Below are 17,812 nucleotides of genomic sequence, written 5' to 3'. Positions count from 1 at the left end.
TGGTTACAGGCTATCTGTAATTCAGATCATGTCTGTGCAGGTAGGGTCGTGCCGGGGAGCCGAGCGTTTGACCGTGAGTAGTAGGGAGAGGTGTAGGTGGCCCGATAAGACATCGTGATAACCTCGCGTGTCTCCCAACTCATCTGGCCTGCATCAAAGGTCCCAGAGCCTTGAACAGCCGAGAAGAACTCGTTTACCTTTCTGGAATGTCTGACGCCCGATTATCGAACCCGACCCAGAGTGATGTAGCCCAAAGCGGCGGCTCAACCGTCGTGCATGGAAACATCAATCTACCGTTGCAGCTGCAGTCGAATACGCAGATCGCGTACGCATTGCCAAGTTCTGGCGATCGATCGCCCCGACTTGTGTGTTAAGGTGTCGGTCAGCAACGTCAACAGGCAAGTGAAGACTGCAGAATCGAGCACGAAGATACTTGCTGAGCAACATCTCAGTCAGCTCCTGTAAACAATAGGAGATCAGGCGCCCTTAGATGAGGCTCTGGCCTGTGGTTGTCAGTACTGGTTGGTTGCGTAGACATGACTAGTTGGTCGGGAAAGGAGGCCTGCAGCGTAGTATTTAGAGAGGCTAATTGCGAAGCTTAAACCTCGAGCCTTGCAGACACCACAGCAATAGTCGCTGCACACGAAGAGTTTCTAGGGCTCATGCCGGACCAAGGCACCAATCAGCTCTACGCTACTGAGTATTGAATAACGATGCTGCGATCGGCGCCCATATTCTTGACTCGAGGACAGTCTTGAGGCCAGCCCCGTCCTAATGTTCCAAAGACGAGGCGCGTATCCTGTATAAAGGAATGGATTTTCGGGAGAATGTGATCCAGGGAATCGTCGACACTCCACAGGATACAGGTAAGAAAGACAGTTGTGTGGTCTGTTGATGATCCGATGTCAGAATTAATTGGATCAGAAATGACTTGATGCAAGGCGGATCCAACGCGGCGCTGCGGATCCTGCTTGCAGCTGGCTACCGGCTCAAACTTCCATCTAGGGTGCACGGCCGTTGCACTCGGGATTCTGGACCGGCGGCAATGAACTGCCTTGGTGCCATGCAGAACGAATACATGTCGGGGCTATGTAAGGCACAACCACGAGCGACAAGCCTTTACCAACCACTTCCGTCTTTTTTTCCTTTGGATCCGGTCGGCAAGGCGTGGAGCGTAAAGTTGTGTTTGAGAAGTGCGAGGGAGCATCGATAAAAGTTGTGCGTGTTCCGTCAACAGAGTTCACTGAATGGCTCAGGGAGACTACAACGATTGAGACGGAAAGTTGATTTATGGATCGGGCTGATCCCGAGGGCAAGGTTTCCAGCCATGATGACTTGTGGGCGAGGTAGGTCAAAGATAAAACGCATCAGGTAGCGGTGAGCTCGGAAGTCTTTTGAACGGTCAGAGATGGCGATCGTGTGCCATTGTGGCCAGCCAAAGGATGCAGTGCTCGACTGCCCCTGGGCAATGCTTGGTGCCAAGCAGTTTCGAGGTTTGTATCCATATCGTGTATTCAAACTTGACTCTGCCCGTCGTTTCTCTCGTTGCCGGTCCAGGCCAGGCTGGCCACGGATGGCAGACACAATCGAAAAGCTGAGCCACCAGAGACGGAGCCAGGCTGATTGACAAGTTTGAGGTCACGAGCTTCTACTCCGTACTTGATTGTCCCAAAGCTTCTGTGACAGTCTGGGGTTATTTTCGACGAACCTAGGCTCCCTGCGGCAGCGTTTCATCCGAATAGCTGGAGAGATGTGGAGGTTAGGGGGTTCGATATTGGAACACGGATGCAGCAACCACAATTGCAAGGAGTAAAAGCGGTTGCAAGGTCGAAGGAGGAGGCTATTCCGACGACAAAGCTGCTGGCGATTCGTATTCCTGTGCACCATTGTATCATATTAGAAGTGTCCGTTCAGGGTATCCGTAAGGGCCGAGGAATGCTGTTCCTTGCATAGTGCAAAGCCACTAGCTAACACTTGTGCAAGGTACAGCGAAAAGTGTCCGTAGTTGGAGGCTCTACTTTAGTCTGCGAAACCCGTCGTACCGTGGGGAAGCAGGCTCTGCGTGTGATTAGTAGACTGTATCCATAGTGTACCCGTATCCATAGAACAATGTTGGGTCTGGCACGGCGACGAGTTTTGGCAATATGTAACGTGGAGTCGGATAATGCTGTGCGAGCCTCGTAAGAGATGGAGAACCGAGAGCGTGATGGGCAAGGCGAACATCCAAGAGTGTGGTGGAAGAGATTGAGATGCAGCTGATGCAATTTCAATTCTTCATCAGAGTCGATGCAAGACAGGGCCTATGGGGGGCGGCTTGGGCTAAGGGGGGACACATCCAATATGGGGAATCCGAACGAGCGAAAGAACGAACGACAGCTGGACAGCATGCCGCGCAGCCGCATGCCTGACGCTCCAGGAAGTCAAATACTGTCAGACCCATGTCTTGTATTCGTACGAAGTACCCTTTCCCAGAATCAGAAAGCAGAACGCTGTATCGCCATAGCTGATGAGTACCGTAGTCGGTATATCTGAAGGCAACTATCTATGGCCATGATGAATAGAATACCAACTGCCGTCTATCAATACTGGGGGAAATCGTGGAGGGCAAGAATGTCTAGAACGCCACTTTTCTGTTGCATTATACCATCGAGGGACGAAGTCGGCCCAGCTTGTAGTAATAGAGTAAGATACAAAACGGTCAAGCTATGAATACAACTTCTCACTGCGTAAGTAGGTAGTGTGCAGGTACCTGCTAACCATGACCCCAGCAACGGAAAGCGAAGAAAAGGGGTGGAGCCACGTGAGCCAGCCTGCTTGAGGTTGAGAACAGTGAACAGTGAACTCTGGCAAGTTTGGGTGTGACGGTGTCTGGCTGCTGTTGCTGGCAAAGGCGGCTGCCAGTTCCATGATCCATCGGCTTGGGGTGGAGGAAGAGAACAAGATGAACCCTTGGAGGTTTGGAGGATGGATCGGGGAGGCTGTTCAGAAGGGGACAGACCAAGCCTGAAAGGATGGTGCCTTCCCCTGGCTATGCTTGTCGGCCAGGTGGGAGGCAAGGGGAAAAGTAGGGATGGGAGGCTGGAAGGGGCCAGGTGGAGGGGGATAGGAAGGTCCATGTTCCAGGGGGCCACCCGCACGGAGCGAGGAGCTTCGCGGCAGTGTACCGTCAAAGTAGCGTATCAAAGTGCCATGTCGGGTGCGGCGCGGTGTCTTCGGTTAGACCAGGGGAAACAGAGTATGTACCTCGCAGGCTCGCCATGTAGTGTGAGAAAGGGTCGGGAATCTGCGCGAAGAAAGCCCCCCCATGTAGTTGGAATGCAATATCCGCATCTTGGCTGCGCAAAAGCACAAAATCTCCGTCCAGATCGGAAGCTCACGGTATTATGTATTCCAGGACAGTACGACGTACGGATATACTGATGCCATCGGGAATGGGATCAACTCTGTTCAGAGCAAGGTTCTTTGGAATGTCCGTTTGTTTGCCCAGATCTCAAAGTAAAAGTCTACGACCGGAGCTCAAATGTTTGAACTGCGACAAGTTCATGAGGCTCTGGTTGCGGCCTGGCTCCGACTCCGAGCATCGAGAATGGGGGACCAGACCGAGGGGTAATCCGAGGGATGGGGGGCCAAAAAGGGGACCAAACAGGGGGGAGATGAAAGCTGCTCATGTGGATAAGGACGACTACTGCGTAAGAAATCGAGGCGTCGTATGGCTGGTGACAACGGACGGGTGGGCGGAGAACGGGTGTAGGCAGTATGGAGATGTATCCGGACTGGCGGTTGGCTGGTTTGTTGAAAAGAAGTGTTGATGACCAAATGGAAAAGGCTGATGATTATCCGTGTTATGTGAATGAGTGTTCAGTGCTGTTCCATTTTGCAGCGCTCGCAATATCAACTCAATCAGCCAAGACGAGACTGGCACGGCATCCCGTACCAGTCATAGCTGAGTCGATATAACTATGACTTGTCTCGCCCCAAGAGTGTGAACCAGCGAGCGAGCGAGCGAATGGGAGAGTGAGCATGTTTCGTTGGTTGGTTCCCTCGAGCCTTGGCCATCACCAAGCGGTATCGTAGGACCTACCGGTACCTTACTGTATAAAGGAAGGCTAAGGTAGGTGGTAGGCTCCCGTTTCTCCGTTCATGATTCGGCAAGTTGGACTGGCGGTATTGGCGTACGCCAAAATACCACGGTGACGGTCGATGCTCGAGTCTCGTGGTTGTGGCTGGCCCTACCCGCCGCAGCTGGCTAAAATTGACGGCGGCTGCAGCTACCAATGTCTGGCAACTTTCGATACTCGATTACGGAGTAGTGCTGGCTCATCAAGACAAGTCAGGCACGCCGCGTAAGTCGACAGGTAGGTACCTACGGACACATAGTCAGACATTGAAGTTGGTGAGTCTGGTTTGGCCCACCTGAGAGTCCTCCGTACCTACCTCACCTTGTACTACGACTACTAAGGTATCCGTAGATATCTTTCAAGGTGGTGCTTGCTGCAGCAGTCACCAACGCAGACTTGCATACAAAGTAGATCCCAATCAGGATGAAGGTGGTTGAGTGCCTCCTTGTCGCGCCTGTCTTGTCAATTATTAGTGCCAGTTCGACGATTGCCGCCCTGAAGATCGGAGGGTTCCTTAGGAAAATGGGGCGAGCTGTGGCTACGAAGTATGTACATATTCTGACTTCTCCAGAGTCGACTTGCTTGCTTGCCACCTTGCCTTATGCAATGTACATGTCATGTACGGATGTACCTTGCCAGAGGCTCTATTAATTGTGCAGATCGGCCTGGTCAGCCAGGAATATGCTGTGAGCAATACGTGCCCACAGCCCGCGCGGGCTCGTCTACTGAACCGGCCCCATCTTCTCTCTTCATGGAAGAAGACTCGTCCTGGACATGGACAGTGGACAGGACACGATTCAATGCAAGCTCATCCTCGTCCCCCACTGTTCTGTCAGTGTTGCGAGGTCAGAACCATAAGGTACACTACCTTATGGAGCATCTGTACCACAAGAAGGTAAGGTACCTTGAGGTGAGCTAAGATGACTCGTCTTATTGGCCCCCATATCGCAGCGTGTGCCCCCCCTTTTTTTGCTCTTTCCCCTAAAATGCAACCGTGCATAGCGCCCAGAAGGGGCCATCACGCCGTTGAAAGTATCTTTGATATATAATCTCCAGAGCGAGGTACACGAGAGAGAAGAAGGGGGCCGTCTTATGCACCTGGGGAAAGGCCCGTTGGCATGGGAAATGTCACTTGGCAGATGCTCTGGAGGTATTGCCCTGGAAATGAAGACAGACTAGACACAGAAGTCGGGCGGTCCGGCAAGCCGTTGATCATTCATCTAGGCTCCTTCTAAGGGCTTGCGAACCGGCTGTCTAACCGTCAGGAACAGGCCAAAAGGGATGTCAGTTGTCCAGGTCAAAGATACCACGGACCGACAGTGTCAGGTTCCTGTCATGGGGAACTCGTGATGGGTGGGCGGATGGACCAGATGCTGCTCAGAGCCAAAGCCGAGCCAACGAAAGAGCAACGCAAGACCAACGCAAGAGAGGAAGGAAAGGACGTAAGCAGAGCAGGCTCATAGGGGCCAGACCAGAGCCAAGTCACCCATGTTGTACCAGCAGAGCCGTGCAGTGGGTGAAGGGGAGAGAAAGGAAGCAAAGATACATGGCAACATGGGATGTTTAATCATAGCACGCTTCACAAAGCACGAGCACCTTTCACCTCTAGGCTCTGGGTGCCTTGCGCAACTCTTCTCTTTCGTCTTGTTTTCTTCTCTTTGGTCCAGGGCCAGTCCCTCTTTGACGACGGCCTCGGCCATTGATGGTCAAGGTGAAAGATCAAGTGCTATCAATCAATCAGCCTTTCGCTTCTTCTGCCATTCACCCCCCTCTCTCTGTTACAAGTGTCAGCTGTCATTAGGTCTTCTAGATCCTCGGAACAGAGAGCAGCACCCATCACCCATCACCAGTACTCCGTACCTTAGCAACCAGCTGGAAGGACGGCAGAAGCAGACCGAGACAGAGACCGTCCTTGTCCTTGTTCATGATCCAACCCATCCATCCCCCCGGGCTCGTAGTTCCTAGTCTCTCTGGCTTCTCTCTGATCTGAATCTCTCTCTCTCCTCTGGTGACTGGTGGGCTCTCGTGCTGTGGGTTCTCCTGCCGTAATCCCTGGCCCGTCTCATTAAACTTAGCGCAGCCAATTCTACTTTCGACCCTTTTGGGTAATCTACCGCCTACACGAACCCCCCCGTCCACTCTCTCCTGGTCTCCCACAGTCCACCACTCGCCCTCCTGCTACCCTTACCTTTCCTCCCGTACCTCACATATGGAGTAGGTACCTCACGTACCTTACCTTACGCTGTACCGTGGTCTGTACCTTACCTACTCCTCCTCACTCCGCTTTCACGCCTTTGCTCACCTCTTTTTTTTTTTTTTTTTCTCCTTCCATCCCTTCCACCTTGCGCGTGTGTGCGTGCTCCTCTCTCTCTCACGCTCTCTCACTCTCGCTTCCTTGAGCTTTTCTATCCTTCTTTCTTCTCTCCTTCTACTGGCTCTTCCCTGCTCCTATTCTTGTTACCTAACCTTACTTGTCTCCCTCCTATTCCTACCTCCACCCTTGGACTTCTAACCCCCTAACCTAACCTCACCTCTCTTTCTCCTCTTCACCCTCCCGTCTCCATCACCTATACCTCCCTTCTACATCCTCTTCCTCCTCTTCACCTCCTCCCTCCGGCCGCCTTCATCCTTATTCTTACATCTTCTATTCTTCACCCTTTCGGCTATTTCGCTCGTCGCCGCCGTCGACTCACTGGCCTATGCGATCGTTACCGCTGCTGTTGTGTTGATCGACACTTCGCCTTGGCTCCTACATTCGTTGCCCGTATATCCTTCGTCCATAATTATTTGACCTTCACCCGGTCTGCCTGCAAGGAGTGATCAGTCTCAGCACCCATCTCAACACCGATCCGATCCGAATCCGACGCTCGCTGATCACCTGCAAATTGTTGCTTCGACCTACTTGCTATACGACTTGCTCCAGGCCAACATTGCTCCGACCCCGACAAACTCACTCGGAATACTTTGCACCACATTGCTTTCTACGGCAACAACGGAGATACCCAGGCTTCTAGTCGCAAACTGTCGCCGCCGCCTCAATCTTGCCGCTGCCTGATTAGGTCTTGTTGCTTCGATCCATATAATTCACAAACTTCGACTTTGGCACCAGGCACCCTTTCGCCACACACCTCACCAAACGGCCCGTTGATAGTTTGGTTTAACCAAGCTAGCACCATCAGTCTCGCTCCACCTTTTGTCTTGGACTCTGACATCGTTGGCTTGCCCCTTGGACGGATTTTGAGACATACCCAATCACACGTTGAAAACTACGGTATTCCTCGGATATCGTAGCATTCCAACGCGCCAGTCTTCGATTCTTCGTGCCTGCTCAGGGCACGTCTAATCTTTCAAAACGGCGATTCTATCTCAAATCGGTCGGGACAGCCTTGTCCCTCCGCATCTACTCGGGATGCAGGAAATTCAAGGACCCGTCGGCCAAGGCGGCCCCAGTGCTCCTGGGAACCGCTTCGGCCACGCCTCCAAGCCCTCCAATAGCGAAACTGGCTTCTCTCACGGAGCTTTCACTTCCAACATCTCTGGCTTCGCTGACAGGCACCCTCGTCGTGGAAACATTCCCACCATCAACACTCAGCCCCTGAACCAGCTCCAGCATCAGCACCAGCACCAGCACCAGGCGCCCCCTTCCGCCGCCGACATGGCCACTCCTGGCACCGCTTTCGACATGCAGTTCACGCCTCTTCTTCCCTCCCAGCTGCTGCTCGGAAGCCCCTTCCAGCCTGGAACTCCTGCGGCTTTCGCGAGCCCTCAGTTCCAGAACCTGCAGAGCTTCCAGCAAGCTCAGCACCAGAGCCAACAGCAGCAACAGCACAATGGCCTGCAGAGCCCTGTTCAGCAGAGCATGTCTCCTCAGCAGTACCAGGCCATGGTTTCTCCTTCGACCTACGGCGCTCCCCAGTTCTTCCAGCCTCAGTCTCCCACCGGTGGTAGCTTCAACAACATGCAGATTCCCATGCAGCCCAGCTCTCCCGTTTCGATGGGCCCTGGCATGGTCACTGGTACCAGCCGCACCGTCTACCTCGGTAACATCCCCCCCGACACTTCCGCTGAGGAGATTCTGGGTCACGTTCGTAGCGGACAAATCGAGTCCGTCCGTCTTCTGCCCGATAAGAACTGTGCCTTCATCTCCTTCCTCGACGCCAGCTCCGCAACCCACTTCCACTCTGATGCCATCTTGAAAAAGCTCTGCATCAAGGGCCAGGACATCAAGGTCGGCTGGGGCAAGCCTTCGCAGGTACCCACCTCTGTGGCTCTGGCTGTCCAGCAGTCAGGTGCTTCCCGTAACGTGTACTTGGGTAACCTACCGGAGGATATTGCCGAGGAGGAGCTTCGTGAGGACCTTGGGAAGTTCGGTGCCATTGACACGGTCAAGATTGTTCGTGAGAAGAGCATTGCCTTCATCCACTTTCTGTCCATTGCCAATGCAATCAAGGCTGTTTCTCAACTTCCTCAAGAGCCAAAGTGGCAGGCTCCTCGTCGCGTTTACTACGGCAAGGACCGTTGCGCCTACGTTTCGAAGACGCAGCAGCAGAACGCTGCTCAATACCTGGGTATCGCGCCTGGCTATGCGCACATGCTTACTGGTGCAGACCGCGACGTGATCTCCAATGCGCTGGCTCAGCAATCTGTTGCAGCAGCTGCTGTTGCGACGACCGCCGGTGGTATTAACAACCTCGGAAACCGCACCATCTATCTGGGCAACATCCACCCCGAGACGACCATTGAGGAGATTTGCAACGTTGTGCGCGGAGGTCTTCTCCACCACATCCGTTACATCCCTGACAAGCACATCTGCTTCGTTACCTTCATCGACCCCACGGCCGCGGCGTCTTTCTACGCTCTGAGCAACCTTCAGGGCTTGATGATCCACAATCGCAGGCTCAAGATTGGCTGGGGCAAGCACTCTGGTGCTTTGCCGCCGGCCATCGCCCTTGCTGTCAGCGGAGGAGCTTCTCGCAATGTCTACATTGGTAACCTTGATGAGACCTGGACTGAAGAGCGACTGAGACAGGACTTCTCGGAATTCGGCGAGATTGAGCTGGTCAACACCCTGAGAGAGAAGAGCTGCGCCTTTGTCAACTTCACCAACATTGCCAACGCTATCAAGGCTATCGAGGCCATCCGCAGCAAGGACGAGTACAAGAAGTTCAAGGTCAACTTCGGCAAGGATCGTTGCGGAAACGCACCCCGTCAGCTTCAACAACAGGCGCAGTCTCCTCGTACCGATGGTGTTTCGTCACCTCCGCCCAATGGTTCCCAGAACTCTGGTTCTCCCACCAACGGCAACACCCCCCAACAGTCAGCCACGATGTTCGGCTCAAACAACCATCCCCTTACGATGTACCTGAACCACGTCTCTCAGCAAGCGCAACATCAACAGCATCAGCAGCACCAGCAACTTGCTGTTCAGCAACAGGCCTTGTTCGGCACTGCCCAGTCATCACCTAGCGAGCTCTCCATCGATGTGCAATCCCAGGGTCCCATCTCTGGGCACCAACAGTCGGCCAGCATCTCGAACGGATACCCTCAGAGTGCATCGGGTTCCGGACCGACTACCATTGGTGGTCTTCTGGCCCCTGGCAACGGTCGCGGCCAACACAACCGTGCCGTCAGCTTGCCCGCCCTGAACCCCGGTTTCGAGAACGGCGGCGTCCCTTCGGGCCACGACGGCGAGCAACGCCGTGGACACCAGTACCAGGCTAGCTTCGGCGGCATGGGCGCTGGCTACGGTCTTGCCATTCAAGGTGGCCTGAACGGCTGGGTCGAAGAGGAGGTTGCCAACTAGAGGTACCCAACCTATCTCATAGCGTCCTTCTCGGCGCTCTTCTCACCCCCTGCACATGATGCAAAAGGAACATAGCGTAAAGATTGGTTAATTGTTGTAATTGCATCTCACGTCTTCTCACTTCATCCTTGATTCTTGATTCTATTTTCATTTTTTTGTCTCTTCTCATCTATAATTTCATCGCCGGTTTGGCAAAGTGGTCAGGGGCTGTTTTCTCGATCCCAGAGCTCGGGGGAGACTAACCACACAAAATTTTGGCACCACCTCTTTCATGCATATGATTGTGGTCGAACATAGCAGCAGATACCAGATTATGATCTGCCTGGAACATGGCAGTCACGATCTGTCGCCAACGTGGAATGGAAATGAGAGGGGGCTGGCTCAGGTCTGGGGAGGGAGACATAGGATACAGCAGAAGGAGGCGATGCTGGCTTCATGGGCCAGCATCAATCACTTGTATGTCTATCAGAGCGCACTTCAGGAAAAGCATGGTTTCCCTGGATAAATGCAAGCGAATCTTTGTTTGCAAACTTTGTTCCCTCTAACGTGAACTGTGTACGGAGCATGTGGACTATGCAAAGGTGAGTCGATCGATGAGTAGTTGCCCCGCATCTTTCCTCAGCAAGGAGACATTCCGCCCGCAGCGGTACTTTCCTCCAAGGAAGAATTCCAATATTTCGTCCTGATGCCTTTTCTGGTTTTTGCAAAGAGGGAAACGATTAAAGGTGTAAAAGGCTGGGTTCAATACAGTTTTCTTGATATCCTTTGAGCGCTAGTAGCTAAGCACCTCTTCCATTTTCGCCCTTTGTAGTATATACAGTATTCATCAAGTTTAAAACGCAACAAACTTTTTGGTGACCCCCTTGTTTTTGTCTATCAGGCTTTTTTTGTCGTGGCTCACCGTTTCCGTGGCCGGGTATCTAATACTGTCATCAAAATCATGTTGCAAATTTGCCGGCTTTCGTCTTATCCTTCCTTTTTTGGTCTGGTTCCCGCCAACCCCCCCCCCCCCCATCAGACGATATTTCCCAACGCAGGATCGACAAACTGGGAAAAGTCCTCGTCGATGAGCGCGCGCATGGCTGCTTCCTCCTCCTGCCACGTCTGCGGCGGCGTGCCAAAGTCGTCGGCGGCACCGATCCAGAAGTCGTCGTTCGGGTTGGCCGGGTCACCGCCGACAAAGTCTGTGACGCCGGGGATGATGCCGTACAGGGGTAGTTCCGGCATCTCGCGGTCGCCGTCAAAGGGGGCGAGGTCGGCTTCGCCGTTGGGGTTGCCTGCCGCGAAGCTGGCGAGGGCTGCGTCGATGTCCATCTGCGGGTCGCCGTCGCCGGCGCCGGCCACCACTGGTGGAGGGTGGTCCTCGAGATGAACTTGTAGGTCGTGGTGGCGGATGAAGCGGGCGCCGCAGCCGGGTATTGTGCAGAGGATCGTGCGCTTGGTGCCGGCGAGATCGTCAATGATGTTGGGTGGCTTCTGGTTCGGCACCGGACGCTCCATGCCCAGATGGACGTAGCGGATATGGTCCTCGAGGTTGGCCTTGGTGACGAAGCCTCCGCCGCAGCCCTGGTCGTTGGACCAGGTTTCCAGATCAGGGGAGCCCGCGACGTCGACCTCGCCACAGACGAAGCGGAAACCTTCGTGCGCGGTGCGGATGTGGACGGTGAGATTGTGCTTCTTGGTGAACTTTTTGTCGCAGCCCTCCCACGTGCAGGCGACCGTCTTGCGGGCGTCGACGGGGATGCCCGAGTGGCGCATCTCCACGTGCCTCTCCAGCTCCCACTGCCCGGTGCACTTGTACTCGCAGAAGATGCAGTTGAGATGCTCCTTGCGGATGTGTGCCTGGAGCAGCGAGATGGACGTGAAGCCGACCTTGGTCTCGCCGTCGCCGCCGCCGCACTCTTCGCACCAGAACTGCGGTTCGCTGTGGTCGCGCTTGGTATGGTTCCGCAAAGCCCCCTGGGAGTCGAAGCCGGCGCCACAGCCGGGTGCCGTGCATGGGTATGCGTGCGTGCCCAGGTGTTCCGACCGGATGTGTCGCTGGAGGGTGTTGTGCTTGCGGAAGCTCTGGGCGCACGGCGGGAAGTCGCGGCACCGGAAGCGCTCCTGGCCGGCGTGGACGTCCTGGTGACGGCGCAGTCTCGTCGCCGTCAGGAAGGACTTGCCGCAGTCTTCGTGGGAGCAGACGTAGGCCCGCTCCTGGGTGTGGGAGCCCTTGACGTGCTGGCGGAGGTGCTTCTCTTCGCGGTAGTCTTTGTCGCAGCCGGGGTAGGTGCACTTGAACGGTCGGTCGTCCGTGTGGGAACGGAGGTGGGCGGCCAGACGGGCGGGCCGGTTGAACGTCTTGTCGCAGTCTGGATATGTGCACGGGATGGTCTTGAGGTCTGAGGGGAATTTGCGGGATCGAGTGGTGACCGAGGTCTGGCCTGTCATGACAGACTCTACCTCGGCGTCGGCGGTCGAGCCGGAATTGCTGGCTGTATCATCGTAGTCGTCGTCGCTGGCAGCTTTCCCTCCCATCGTGTTAGCCAAATCGCACCAAGTTGTAGTTCGAAAGCGGGCTCACCAACCGGTGTCTTCCAGCGCCGCTACCTTGGATCTTTTCAGATCCGGGGAGGCGGAAGCCTCTTGGGCCTTCCGTTTCGTCATGAGGGGCGATTGTGATCGAGCATTGCCTGCCTTGCCTTGGCGATGAGAAAAAGGAGGTCGATTGCCAAACTTTTCGAGAGCCGATGAACTTATTTCCTGGCAGAATTGGCGGATTCCCGGGCGGTCTGGCGAAATTTTGTGCGCTGCACCAGCCACGGGACGAGGGGCCGGGGTCGACTCGGTCCGGATAAGCTATTTCCTCTTGCTGATAAGACTAGTGCGGACCCACCAGGGGGAACTCTGTCCATCGCAGCAGCCTCGTCAATATTTTTTCACGGCTGGGTCCAGCAGACGCTCCGCTTGCGACAATCCAACATCACGCGACGAACGTAGGAACCAGGACGCAGCAACGAACCACACCATTGCGGAAGTCATCAATCCCATCAATTGAAACCTCAAGATGTCTGACTTTGGCGATGACGATGTTGGCGGAGGGTAAGATTACATGCACTTGCGTCTGCGGCGCGACTGCTAACCGCGATTCAGCGACGAGACCATGTACGAGGACGAGGCCGCCGACTACTGGGATCCCGAGGTTCCTGCGGACGATGAGGAAGTCGGAAGGGCAGAGGGCGACGAGGAGGACGCGGACAATGTCGTTGCATCGGGCGACCCCTCTGCGGCAGCGAACGCGGGCAAGGGCAACGAGAAGTCGCACCGCGACAAGAAGATTCCCGATGACCAGCGTACGACGACTCCCTACATGACAAAGTACGAGCGCGCCCGTATTCTGGGAACCCGCGCCCTGCAGATCAGGTTCGTCAAACCGCAATCCCACCCAAAGCAAATACCCCGCGATAAAGTCGCGATGCACGCGGACAAAAACAAGCTAATGCATGGGATTAGTATGAATGCGCCGGTGCTGGTGGACTTGGAAGGAGAGACGGATCCTCTTCAAATCGCGATCAAGGAGCTCCGAGAGAAGAAGATCCCTCTCATTGTGCGCCGCTACATGCCCGACGGATAGTAAGTGCCGGACGACAAACCCCTCCCCCGGACTGTCCACGCAAGCTTCGTGGCCATTCTGCACCGTTATCTTGAGCCATGCCCGGCTAACCTTGCGCGCCAATAGCTACGAGGATTGGACCTGCGAGGAGCTTCTCCAGTGAGGGGACTACTGACTTTTTTTTTCTCTCCAAACTTTTCGGGGGACAAAGAGAGACGCGCGACTAGATGCAAGGCACCTTATACCCATCTCCTATCGTCGTTGCCTCAAGAGTAGTCAAATGTCCGAGCAGAGAGTTTCCTACCATGGATCTCATTACCAGCTCGCTTCGCCGTTGAGCCAGACGCTCGCAGGCAAGCTTGAGAAGAGACGTTCCATCCAAAAACCGTTATAAAAAGAAGACACACCACAGGGGTTAGTGTGCTGTACTTTGATTTTGCATTGAGCGTGGCGTTTTCTAGGAAAGAAATTGGAATTTTCAGACATCAAAGAACCATCTCAATTGTGAGAAGAAAACCTTGAATCCCAGTTCTCGTACTCTCGTCACTTTCTTCTTGTTTCTATTCGCTTTTCCGGGCTGAAAATAGCGGACTGCAGTGATTCATCACAGGATTACGTGGTCCTGCTCAGATCCTCGCTTCGAGTGGCAGCCTGCAGTGTAACCAGTGGGAGAGTGGGAGACGAGCCGGTACGCACCTTCCCAACACTGAGAAGCGTCCCTACCAACCCCCGCCGAAATTAAGCGAGGTGTCCGGCTTGGCGAGTCAGCGAACCGATCGTCGCTTCCTTCCCGGCCGCGAGCCTCCCGCCTTCCGGAGCGCGACGGGCCACGGACCTCGGCGCCGTCAAGCCGTGGAGCTGTCCCCTTATCGATGAGGATCGGCAACGTCAACGTAAACAACAACGTTTTCCTTCTTCTATCTGAGCTTACACAGCCCTGTTCACCCCAGGTCCCACCTCTCGTCCGATATCTCACAACTTAACCTAGGTACAAGGTTGTTTCTGTTTCCCTTACCTCCCCACCGCCCCCATGTACCTCCTTCCTTCTTTCAACTAAGGCTTGCCGGGGTGGCACGAAGAAGCTTATGGGCGACGACTTGGCCTGCACCTGAGGCTGAGGCTGGTGGGCAAGCTAGAGAAGGTTGGGAGAGAAGACCGAGAGGGAAAAGCTTAGCCAAGACCATGCCTAAACGACGTATTGGATCTTGTCTTCATTGGCCCAGATGCTCGTCAAAGGGTAATTGACGCCGAATAGCTTACCTTCTGATCCAAGCTTCTGGCAATCGTGGTTCAATCCGCCCAAATATGTCTACTAGACTAGTTCACACTCTATTGCTTCCAACGAATACACACTCAGCCTTTCAATCGCCTCTTTCTTGGCATGAAGGATATCTGGATAACGCAACGGATCGAGCCGGGCGCAACTACCAAGACGACCAGCATCATCCATTTTCCCACACTTTGATTGTGAACAGAGAGCGAAAACGAAGGAGGGGGACAAGGACCGACGACGCTTGCTAACACGGCGGTCTTCTCTCCTTTGCAGCCTTCCATTCCCTTCTACATATCCCACATCACTTTCCCATCGCCTTGGCTCGGACCTCCTCCGCCGCGCTCGGCCGACCACGTCTTCAATGTCCACCGTCCACGAAGCATGCGGGTTATCGTCTCTGCTTCACAGCCTTCACTCCTACTCTGGCCCCCTCTCTTCCCCGTCTGGCCTCTCGAATCACGCCGTCCATCACGGAAAGCAAGCTGGATCTCTTCTCCCGTCACCCGGAAGACCAGAACCACCACCATCCCGTCCACACCACACCTCAGCTCCCGAACGCGAGACCGCGGCTGTCCGGCTTGGCCCTCACCCAACCGGCGGGCTTCTCACATACTTCTCTTGGCTCCGCTTCACTTCCAACACTACGCCGTGCTTCTCAAGTACAACTCTTGGCGCTTTCCCGCCCTTGCCCTCCTTTTCCCACCAACCTGTACACGTATACTCACAGCCATGAAAGCGTCGTCATGTCTGTCTATTTTGCTCACCTTCCCCCCCTTGTACGTCGTGATCCCTGTGGGTCTGTATCCCGACTAGCCGGGTAGCTTTGCAGCTGCTTGTGCTTGTCACCTTCTCTGGAAGAGGAGGAAGACGAAGGGCGGCAGAGGGGGAAAATGAAGCTTCGAACACGTTGATCATCGCCGAGCCCATGGCACGACATGTTCACCCTTTCTCTTGGCAAAACATTGTGGACTTCCAACTCAGTATAAAGAGTAGAGTCAGTGACCGCCCTTTCGACGAGAGGAAGATGGCTGGACAAGCAAGACATTCCAATCCTCAGCCTGGCTTCCCCCTCCCCATACCTTTTTCGGTATATTCCATTAGCAGCAGAGAGCCTTTCCAAGCCGGCACATGCTCGCTTCTTTTCTATAAGGCCCTTTTCCGCCTAGGTCCACAAGTCCTTTCTCAGTTTCACAATGCTCCCTCAAGCATCTGTTCTCGCGGCCGTCTTGCCGGCGCTGACGCTGCTGGTCCCAGGCGGCGTCTATGGCCTCGCGGTGGCGTCCAGAGCGACGAACTATACCCAACAAGCCATCGACTCTGGCGCTGTGCTGTCTGATCTCAACAAACAGGCCTACAGCAACGTTATTGCTCGTCTCGGGAACGCGACTGCGGCCGGTCAGAACGGGACCGCGCAGTGCACAAAAGACAATGTCAGAGTCCGTCGTGAGTGGTGAGTCTTTTGATACCGGTCTTTTGGGTCTGATTTGTTCCTGGCCCAGTCTTGAGGAAAGAGGGAAGAGGATAGGGCAGACAATTTGATAGGGGAAGTAACTTGTGGACTGACATCGACTGTGCTTTTCCTTACAGGAGAAACATGCCGGATGAAGAGCGCATTAGGTACACCGATGCCGTGACCTGCCTCCAGCAGCAGCCGGAGTTATTCACCGAGATTGCCGGGTCCAAGTCCATGTTTGATGACTTTGTGGCCCTGCACCAGGCAGCGACACTTTACGTCCACCTGTCGGTAGGTTATCGACCCAGACGAAGCAGTTTCTTGTATGTGTAGGAGAACCTCCCGCTAATTGGAGTACTCATCTCAGGCAACGTTCTTCCTCTGGCATCGCTACTACATCTGGACATATGAGAACAAGCTGGAGTCGGAGTGCGGCTACAACGGTACACTTATCACTCCTCATACACATGCTCTAACATGAAAGCAAGATGAGCAAGACTAACACCACGCCAGGATCTTTCCCCTACTGGGAATGGGGTTTCGACACGGCCAACCTTTCCGCGAGCCCCGTCTTCGACGGCTCCGCGACCTCGATGGGCAGCGACGGCGTCCCGACCCCTCACCAAGGGCTCGTCCTCGTCAACGCGTGGGATAACACCACAACAGTACTCCCCGCCGGCACAGGCGGCGGCTGCCTGGCTTCGTCCTCGGCCCCATTTGCCAACCAGACGGTCCACCTCGGCCCGCAGGCCATGCCGGACTACGGCAACGTCACCTCCTACAACTCGGCCACGCCCACCGACGACAACCCGCGATGCCTGCGCCGCGATCTCAACGTCTACCCGCTCCAGCGCTGGGCCAGCCTCCGCAACACGACGGACCTGATCCGTGACGCCGCTGACATTGAGAGGTTTCAGGCTGTCGCACAGGGGGACTCGCGGTACGTCGGAACGGGCCAGCTAGGCGTCCACGGGGGCGGGCACTATGCGTTAGGAGGGGACCCTTCGAGCGACGTCTACCTCAGCCCCGGTGATCCCGTGTTCTACCTTCATCACGCTCAGATGGACCGTCTCTACTGGATCTGGCAGAACTTGGACTGGCAGAATCGTCAGGTCAGTTGTCAACCCGCACAGTCTTTGCTTTCACTTACTTACCTTCCGCTCATATTCTTTTCCTTACCTTGTGATGATCAATGAACGAGGCACTAACTTCCGCCATAGACCATTTTCGGTACGAACACCACCATGAACCAGCCGGCTAGCGCCAATGTGACACTCGACGACTTGATGTACATGGGACCTCTGGGCGCCGAACTGTCCCTTCGCGATGCCATGGATACCGTGAATGGCCCATTCTGCTACGTATACGCATCGGACTGAGGAGACCGCTTTATGTCAGGTGAGCTTTGGAGGGGCTTGAGTTGGTCTGTGTTGGCAAGTTGCGATACAGCATTCTCATTTTCTCATAATAGCGGTGCATGTGTGTAGGATAGACAAAGATAATAGAGAAGAACTGCTGATCATCGATTTCTTGTACCGAGCGAGTGACAAGTGATGTTTGCCAAATTGCA

The 17,812-nt window shown here is 54.7% G+C and overlaps 4 protein-coding genes across 4 annotated transcripts; 3 read left to right on the top strand and 1 right to left on the bottom strand.

The window, feature by feature from the left end:
• Nucleotides 1–7,527: 7,527 nt before the first annotated feature.
• On the top strand, nt 7,528–9,921 carry CCOS01_02744 (RNA recognition domain-containing protein; the record flags this gene model as incomplete). The annotated part of the gene is made up of 1 exon (XM_060450932.1): nt 7,528–9,921. The coding sequence occupies one exon, from the start codon at nt 7,528–7,530 to the stop codon at nt 9,919–9,921; it is 2,394 nt and encodes a 797-aa protein (XP_060319582.1).
• A 1,014-nt stretch (nt 9,922–10,935) lies between these two features.
• On the bottom strand, nt 10,936–12,570 carry CCOS01_02743 (uncharacterized protein; the record flags this gene model as incomplete). The annotated part of the gene is made up of 2 exons (XM_060450931.1): nt 10,936–12,428; nt 12,492–12,570. The coding sequence occupies 2 exons, from the start codon at nt 12,568–12,570 to the stop codon at nt 10,936–10,938; spliced, it is 1,572 nt and encodes a 523-aa protein (XP_060319581.1).
• Nucleotides 12,571–12,970: 400 nt separating this feature from the next.
• CCOS01_02742 (RNA polymerase Rpb6) lies at nt 12,971–13,679 on the top strand (the record flags this gene model as incomplete). The annotated part of the gene is made up of 4 exons (XM_060450930.1): nt 12,971–13,005; nt 13,057–13,326; nt 13,417–13,536; nt 13,643–13,679. 4 exons carry the CDS (start codon nt 12,971–12,973, stop codon nt 13,677–13,679), a joined length of 462 nt encoding a protein of 153 aa, XP_060319580.1.
• A 2,303-nt stretch (nt 13,680–15,982) lies between these two features.
• On the top strand, nt 15,983–17,621 carry CCOS01_02741 (tyrosinase central domain-containing protein; the record flags this gene model as incomplete). The annotated part of the gene is made up of 5 exons (XM_060450929.1): nt 15,983–16,239; nt 16,377–16,533; nt 16,610–16,685; nt 16,756–17,354; nt 17,463–17,621. The coding sequence occupies 5 exons, from the start codon at nt 15,983–15,985 to the stop codon at nt 17,619–17,621; spliced, it is 1,248 nt and encodes a 415-aa protein (XP_060319579.1).
• Between the last annotated feature and the right edge of the window lie 191 nt (nt 17,622–17,812).

The sequence above is a fragment of the Colletotrichum costaricense genome (assembly GCF_030867565.1).
Source record: "Colletotrichum costaricense strain IMI 309622 chromosome Unknown Scaffold_2.1, whole genome shotgun sequence".
NCBI lineage: Eukaryota > Fungi > Ascomycota > Sordariomycetes > Glomerellales > Glomerellaceae > Colletotrichum > Colletotrichum costaricense.
This window is presented reverse-complemented; position numbering and strand designations above follow the sequence as displayed.